Source organism: Dipodomys spectabilis, unplaced genomic scaffold (genome assembly GCF_019054845.1).
Source record: "Dipodomys spectabilis isolate Male_0828 unplaced genomic scaffold, ASM1905484v1 ptg000366l, whole genome shotgun sequence".
In the NCBI taxonomy this organism is placed as follows: Eukaryota; Metazoa; Chordata; class Mammalia; order Rodentia; family Heteromyidae; genus Dipodomys; species Dipodomys spectabilis.
In genome coordinates this window covers 2,756,692-2,764,882 of record NW_024871043.1, presented here as the reverse complement: position 1 = coordinate 2,764,882, position 8,191 = coordinate 2,756,692, and the positions used below count along the sequence as shown (strand labels likewise).

Here is an 8,191-nt window from a genome sequence, read left to right as displayed (position 1 = left end):
TGCAATCCCAGCTACTCAGAAGGCTGAGATCTGAGGACTGAGGTTCGAAGCCAGCCTGGACAGGAAGATCCATAAACCTCTTATCTCCAATTAACCATGAAATTAAAAAAAAAAAAAAAAAAAGCCACAAATGGAGCTGTGACTCAAAGTGCCAGAGTACTAGCCTCGAGCAACACAAAATTAAAGCTTAAAAAATGGCTCAGGGACAGTGCCCAAGCCCTAGGTTCAAGTCCCAGGACCAAGACACACACACACACACACACACACACACACACACACACACACACACTTCTGGGTATGTGATTTTCTGCACTCGATCGTAGATGCAGAAGCTGGATAACAAGGTGGGTCTAAGAGGCTTTAAAGAGCATTTAACTTGCAGACTGAAGCCAGCAGCCACAGCTCCAGTCCTGATTGGTCGGCCCTCCTGCCTATCAAAGGAGGGCGGGGCCGCGGCATCGATCGAGCGATCGGCGCTCTCCCAGGCACTCGGACATGACCAGACGAGGAGTGAGTGATCGATCCTCTTTCGGCACCGAACCCGGAGAGCTCAGACCCATCGAACAGGCCTGCGCCAGCTTCGGGGAGAACCAACACCGTCCAAACAGAAGAGAAGGTTAGTGGGCGAAACTCGGAAGCGCGGGTTCTATAGCTCGGGCTCCTCACAGAACGGTAGTGCGATGAGGGAACACTGCGCATGTGCTCCGTCAGGGTCGGTCTCGCGCGTGCGCGGGATGGTGAGGGGGCGGTGAGTGGAGAGTGCGCGTGCGCGCGCGCCCTGGATCCGAGCATGCGCCGTAGCTTGCGGCGCTCGGGCTCCGTATCCCAGGACAGCCGTCTTGCGCGTGCGCAGTTCCACTCCCGCGGAGGAAGGGGGGGGGGTGTGCTGAGTTGTTTGTGCGCGTGCGCAGTTCTTGGTATCGGCTTCGTGAGTCTCCAACGCGCCTGCGCGGTCCCAATGTCTTCGCAGGTCCTGTGCCCACGGGCCTAGGAGGTAGATTCGCGGGAAACACGTGTGCCATCGGCCCTCAGACGGGCCCCACGACCGCGGGGGGCCGGGAGAAGGGAGGCCTGCACGAGGCAGGTCCTGGGGCAGGCCAGAGGGTCCCCATATCCGCTTCCGGGTCATGTCCTGTGACCTCACCCCCACCCCCACACACACACACACACACCAGGCTCCACCTGCCATAACTTAACACAGGGCCTTTGGGGGTGACTTGCCCCGAGCTCAGACCCACAGCCCCTCTGGAGTGCAGGCCACAGGCTGGCCCCTGCTTCAGACGCCAGGGAAACTGAGGCAAGCCGGGGCTTGACCTGGAGAAGAGGCACGTGGGTGGGTATGCGAGGGAAGAGCAGCCCCCGGCCTGGGGGGGACACAAAACCCGGTTGGGAGAATCTTGGCAGGGTCCTCAGCCGGGGATCTTTTCCGATGGGCCTGGAAGGATGAGTAGGAGTTGGCCAGGCAGAGGAGGAGACCATGCTGACTCTCTTGTCTTCCCTTCAGGCTGTGACGTGACCCCATGGCAGAGGACGGCGAGGGTCCTGGGGACCCCCCGGCCAGCACCGATGCCCTCTGGGAGGCCCTCTGGGCCCTCCTGCCCCACACTGAGGAAGAGCTGGGCTTGGAGCTGGGCGCGCCGGTGGACCCCAGCGTGGCGGGGCTCCTGCGGCAGGCCGCGGGGCTGCTGTACGCGGGCCGGCGGGACGCGTGTCTGCAGGCCAGCGAGACCGTCCTGGACTACGCCTGGGAGAAGCTCAACACCGGGCCGTGGCAGGACGTGCACAAGGCCTGGCGGCAGGTCTACACCTTCGCCTGCCTCTTCAAGGCCCTGTGCCTGTGCCGGGAGCCCAGGGAGGCCGGCGCCGCGGCCGCCGCCCTGCGCGTGTGCGACATGGGCCTGCTGATGGGGGCGGCCGTCCTGGGGGACATCCTCATCCAAGTGGCCGCCGTGCTCCAGGCCCACCTGCCCACCAGAAAACGGCCGGCTCCGAGCCTCCACCAGGACCCACCCGGCACAAAGGTACAGCCAGGGGACCCAGCGCCCCGGAGTGAGACCGCGAGGCCAGAGAGGAGGATCGAGGTCCGAGGCCAGATCAGCCAAGAAGTTAGCAAGGTCTCACTCATCTCAGCTAACAGTCAGGGCATGGTGGAGTGTACCTGTCATCCGGGCACACGTGAGGCACAGGTTTACCGGGTGGGGATGGGCTGCTGCTACCAGGGTCTGCGAGGTGGGTGCAAAGACAGGAATGAGAAGACTTCATTTGATGGTGGACCCTTGGAAGACGAAATTTCCCTTCATTGGAGAACTTCCGTGGGAGCCACGTGTTATACCATGGTTTATGTGTTATATTCCTGTTTTCACAAAATGAGAAAGGGAGAGGGAAGACCTTGGTCTCACGAGACCAATTGGTAGCCGTAGGAAAGATCATCATTGCCAGGCATGGTAGCACATGCCTGTAATCCCAGTCCTCAGGAGGCTCTCAAGTTTGACGGCAGCCCAGGGTAGGAGGGTGAAGCCCCAGGTCAGCACAGTGTTAGAGCACTAGTCTGGCATGAGAAAGGTCCGGGGTTCAATCCCCGGGGGCCGGCCTCCTCACCGATGGCCTCTGGTTTTATCCTTCCGGGACGATGCCATCCCGTTCCGTTTCATTGTCCACAGAAAGCGAGAGGCAGCCCAGTCCCAGCAGTGCCCCCCGAGAGGGCAGTGCCCCGCCTCCACCGACCGGCCCTCCAGCACTTCCGGACCCACTTTCTGCTGCCCAGGAGGCCCGTGATCTTGGAGGGCGTGGCCGACCACTGGCCCTGCATGAAGAAGTGGAGGTGGGTCCCACAGAGCCAGCCATCCCCAAGACCCCCAGATTCCCGCCCACAGCACCCACAAGCCATTGCCGCCCTCCACCAAAGGGGCTAACCAAGAAATGACCCAAGGCTGGACACATTGGCTCACACTTGTAAGCACAGCTCCTCTGGAGACAGAGATAGGGAGACTCTCAGTTTGAGGCCATCCCAGAGTAAGAGGCCAGTCCTTGAGCCCAACCCCCAGTTAAAAGAAGTGAGACCCTATCCAAGAAATAAATAACAAAGCACAACAAGGACTGGAGGTGTGGCTCAAGTGGCAGAGTGCCAACCTCGCAAGCAATCACTCAGCTCAGGGTTCAAAGCCCCTGTCACACTCTTTAAAAAAAAAGACCAGGGAGCCAGCTGTGGGGGATCTGTGCCAGGGTTATTAGACTCGCCCTCCGCGGGCTGCTGGCCCAGCGTGAGATTTTATGGAGCCCCTCACGGACACCTTGGGGTGCAAGCCTCTGTCGGGCATTTTTACAGAGCCTTAAATTCCTCAGCCTCAGTGGCTCACGCCTGTAATCCTAGGGTTGAGGCTGAGATCTGAGGGCATGCCTGAGTTCAGAGACACCCTCCCCACACCTGCCATTCTCCCCGCCCCCCCTTAGCTCAGTGACAAAAGAAAAAGGGGTGTGGGGCAGGGGGAAGGGAAGGATTAGAATCTCGCCGCCAGGGGGCAGTGCTGAGCGGCACTCATGCCCAACTGGGTGGTAGCTCTGCAGCCTGGCCAGGCCCCCTGCCCCCCTGTGCCCGGGCCATGACGCTGTGTCCACGCCCGTGTGTGTGTGTGTGTGTGTGTCGGACAGCCTGCAGTACATCCGGGAGGTGGCGGGCCACCGCACTGTGCCCGTGGAGCTGGGCTCGAGGTACACGGACGAGGACTGGTCGCAGACCCTCATGACAGTGGACGACTTCATCAGCACGTACGTGGAGCGCGAGGTACGCCCGGCCCCCGTGCCGCCCGGGCAGGGAGGTCCAGAGCCAGGAAGGACTTGGTTCAGCACCTTTAGGACTTGGTTCAGCACCTCTCCACCCCTGGATTGGATCCGATTCAGTGGGTTTTAGTCCATCCATAAGATTGTACAGTCATCATCGTTACCCAGTTCTAGAATGTCCTCCCCACCCTTGCTGATGCCCCTCGCTCCTGTGAGCCACACTTTTTGGTTGGTGTGGGGAATGCCGCTTGAGCCCCGCTCTCCCGTGTGCAGGGTTGCAGGTGTGCAGGGAGCTGGCTGGCTGTTGGCTTACACAGCAACCCCATGTTAATTCTAAGGGATTCCAGGCGGGCTTCAAGCATGTGTTCTTGCAGGCCTCCTGGCGGTGAGGGCGGTGGCCGGGGTGTCAGGGTGTAGAGCCCCGACCCGTGTCTTGAGTCATGTCATAGGTTGAGAGGAAGGGAGCCTGTCGTAGGCACAGATCCTTAGAGCAGAGGACGCCCACCATGATCTGGGGGTCCTTGCAACATGAGGTTTTATACACCCACCACCACCGCCCCCCCCCTCCCCAAGTATCCCAAGCACAGGCATGTGAGGGCTGGTTTAGCTTGAATTTCTGACAGGTCTGAGGATTGAACTCAAGCAAGTGCTCTACCATGTGACCCACATCCTCCATCCCTTTTCTATTTTGATCGGTCGTGGGCCTTGAACTCAGGCCTAGGGGCCATCGCTGAGCTTTTCTAGAAGCTCAAGGCGAGCGCTCCACCACTCGAGCCGCAGCGCCACTTCCGATTTTCTGGTAGTTCATCGGCAGTAAGAGTCTCATGGACTTTCCTGCCCAGGCTGGCTTTGAACTGCGATCCTCAGATCTCAGCCTTTCTAGTAGCGAGATTACAGGCTGTGTCGAACCCCATTTTTATTGAAGAAAATAAGACAAGATTGGTAGCAGGGTGCTGGGGAAGGAATGGAGTCACTGCTGGGGACAGGGCAGCAGCTTCAAGTTTGGAAGATGGAAAGCGTCGTTTTACCCACGTGAGAGTTCTTTATGCCACCGAACTTGGAAAGGACTGTTACAGAGGTACATGTGGCCAGGCGACAGTGGCTCACGCCTATAATCCCAGCTGCTCAGGAGGCCGAGATCTGAGGGTCAACCATTTGAAGCCCGCCCAGGCAGGAACATCTGTGCGACTCATCTCCAGTTGACTACCAAAAAGCCAAAAGTGGCGCTGGGGCTCAAAGTAGGAGAGCACTAGCCCTGAGTGCTCGGGGACAGCTCCCAGGCCGAGTTCAAGCCCCAATGTTTAAACGTTTGCAAGTGGGAGAAGAGGCGAAAGCTCTGGCCTGTGTTCATTGCCACAGCTGACCTGGAGGTAGCGCTCTGGGCTCCGCGGGCACCACGTGGCAGGCGGGGGAGGGAGGGGGGACGTGCACGGCAGGCCTGGGCCTCCCGCCGTCCAGTCCCAGGCCAGACCAAGGGGCTGAGTAGCACAGCGTGCAGCCCATCCGTGGGTGGCAGATGGGCCGGGACTGGGACACAGAACCCCACCCTGAACGGCAGCCAGCTGGAGCCCCGACACCCAGCCAGCCTCCTGACACCTGCTTCTCTCTCAGACCACAGACGTCGGCTACCTCGCTCAGCACCAGCTCTTTGAGCAGGTGAGTGACCTGCGACCCCGCCCGTGCCCTTTGCCTGCCCTCCTCCCCTCTCCACGCAGACGTGGGCCCTGAGTGGGGCCCCGGTCAGAGGGGCAGGGCCACGGCGTGTCACTCAGCCACTGTGTCCACTGCTGGCCCCGGGGCTCGGGGCCCTCTCTCCCCGCTCTCCCCAGGGTCCGGGCCCAGCTGGGCTGTGACAGAGGCCGGGGTGGGGGTCACCCCACATCAGGACATGCGCATCGTGCCCCCCCTTTTCCCTCCCACTGCATAGAGATAAAGAGCTTCCAGTGTGCCCAGAGGCACAGGCCAGGCCCCTGGGAGCCAGTGCGTCGTTCAGAAGAGAAGGAATGTTCTAGAACAGAGCAGTTATGCAGCCTGGGGGTTTCTACAGCGGTGACACAGAATTTTCTGAGAGCCAGGAAACTAAAGTTCCCTCCAAACTGGTCCCCAAGAACCTCTCAGTGGCTTTCCCCGTGGGGGGACCCCACCTCCTTAGCTTAGACTCCCCAAACCTGCACCACACTAGCCCTGAGCACAGAAGCTCAGAGACAGCGCCCAGGCCCTGAGGAGTTAGTCTCCAGTGTCCTCTGTCTCTGCACACACACACACACACACACACACACACACGGAAACAGAGTGCAGGCTTTGCGTGTGTCCGCCTGTCTGTCCAGCTGGCTGAGCCTGGCTAGCCTCAGCCCTCCCCGTGGCTCCGATGCCCACAGGTGCCGGAGCTGAAGCAGGACATCGGCATCCCCGACTACTGCTGCCTGGGGGACGGGGAGGAGGACGAGATCACCATCAACGCCTGGTTTGGCCCCCGGGGAACCGTGTCCCCCCTCCATCAGGACCCCCAGCAGAACTTCCTCACCCAGGTGGGACTTGCCACCAGAGCACTGGCTTCTACCTGCCCAGCCAAAGGCCTGGCCACAGGTCCACTCTGACAAACCCCAAGTGCCTTCAAAGAAGAGTAGCACACGCCTGTAATCCCAGCACTCAGGAGGCTGAGGCGGCAGGATTGGGGATTCCAGGCCAGCCAGGGCTACGTGGTGAGACCCTGTCTGTGAGAGAAATAAGAGGCCCCGAGATGTGGCTGGAAATGGCCAGGACTGTCCAGTCAGGACTGTTTCCGGATCACCCTTGCTTGGATTCTGGGACGGGGGTCTCAGGCCCTGGGCACTGGCCCTGACAGAGCTTTTCAAGTGAGGGCTTTTTCTGAAGAAGAGTCTCACACACTTTGCTGCCCAGGCTGGCTTCAAACCATGCTCTTCCGATCTCAGCTTCCTGAGTAGCTAGGATGACAGGCGTGAGCCACCAGCCCCTGACTGAAGAGCCCTACGAGGTGGCTCACACAGGCCAGCGTGGTAGCCAGGAGCCAGATGGCTGGCATGAGCCGCGGTGCTGTCTCTAACCACCTTCGTGAGCCTGTTTTCCTCTACACTGCGGGGTGAGGATGTGGCTGGCACTGTGAGGCTCCAGGGGCACAGTGAGCAGCGTGTGGGGAGGTGTGGAAGGGCACCAGGCCACTGACAGAGCCCCGCCCCGCAGGTGATGGGAAGGAAGTACATCCGGCTGTACGCCCCGCAGGACTCGGAGGCGCTGTACCCCCACGAGACACACCTTCTTCACAACACCAGCCAGGTGCGCATGGGGGCTGGGTGGCACACGCCTCCCCGCCAGCCCCGGGTGCAGGCTGGGTAGACAACTCCCTGTGCGCTCTGCAGGTGGACGTGGAGAACCCAGACCTGGAGAGGTTCCCCAAGTTTGCCGAGGCCCCCTTCCTGTCCTGCATCCTGTCTCCCGGGGAGATCCTCTTCATCCCTGCCAAACACTGGCACTACGTGCGCGCTCTCGACCTGAGTTTCTCGGTCAGCTTCTGGTGGTCCTAGCTAGACGAGCAAACAGCTGGACCGGCAGGACAGAGCCTGGGCACTGGGGAAGTCCCAGCTCTGGGGGACACGGTGGACATTCAGAGGGGTGCACAATCAGGACCTCCCAAGACGCGCCAGGTGGCCGACTCAGGCGGTGGCAGCCGAGGCCCAGTGCGGCTGGCAGCCACCGGCGTGCAGTGCCCTGAGCCGCTGGGCTCTAACAGCCTCATGGCTGAGCTGCCGTGTGGCCAGGGTGTGGCTGCCAGCCACGCGAGATCACAGGACGACTAGATGTTCCATCTGCTGTAATATTTGTCTATTTCTGCGTGAATTTCAGTCACGTAAGTGAACAGATAGGATGTGATTTAAAGTCATTTGTTGAACCTACTCCCTGCTGCCTATGCAGGGTGGTGGGGGAGGAAAGCTGGGGGCTCATCCAGGTACGGGCACATGTGCAACCCACCCAGACAGACAGACCCCACACACAGCCAGGGCCCGGCGTGGGAACTATGGAGGCGGCCCAGGAGAAGGTGGGCAGGCCTCAAGGCTGCAGTCTGCACTGAGGGCTGGGGAGCAGCAGGGTGAGCTACGCAGGGCCCGCACACAGCCAGGAAGCGAGGCCATGGGGGAGGGCGGCTGCTTGCACCAGGAGCTATACACTACCTTCTGTAGTTGATAGAGGGGGCCATGGCTGCCTGGCTGCAGTTCACTCCACAGCCTGCTGAGGGCGCACCAGGCGCTTTCCCAGCTGAAGGATGTGAGCTGCAGCCCCTCTCCCCCAGCCTTTGAGGTGCCCTGCATTGTGCCCAGGCTGCTGGCACTGGGCTGTGGAGGAAAGCAGCAGGCCTGGCTGCATGGAACAGCTCTGAAGCTCCACACCCAGGGCCTGG

At 60.7% G+C, this 8,191-nt stretch overlaps 1 protein-coding gene across 2 annotated transcripts; it reads left to right on the top strand.

Moving 5' to 3' along the window:
• The first annotated feature begins 434 nt into the window (after positions 1–434).
• Positions 435–7,655, top strand: Kdm8 (lysine demethylase 8). 2 transcript variants are annotated; one of them, XM_042666697.1, is made up of 9 exons: positions 435–616; positions 971–994; positions 1,505–2,021; positions 2,661–2,821; positions 3,649–3,781; positions 5,389–5,433; positions 6,156–6,305; positions 6,979–7,071; positions 7,155–7,655. In XM_042666697.1, exons 3-9 carry the CDS (start codon positions 1,521–1,523, stop codon positions 7,317–7,319), a joined length of 1,248 nt encoding a protein of 415 aa, XP_042522631.1. In that variant the 5' UTR covers positions 435–616; positions 971–994; positions 1,505–1,520; the 3' UTR covers positions 7,320–7,655. The 2 variants fall into 2 exon arrangements, with proteins under 2 accessions (XP_042522631.1, XP_042522630.1); XM_042666696.1 differs by lacking the exon at positions 971–994.
• The last annotated feature ends 536 nt before the right edge of the window (positions 7,656–8,191 follow it).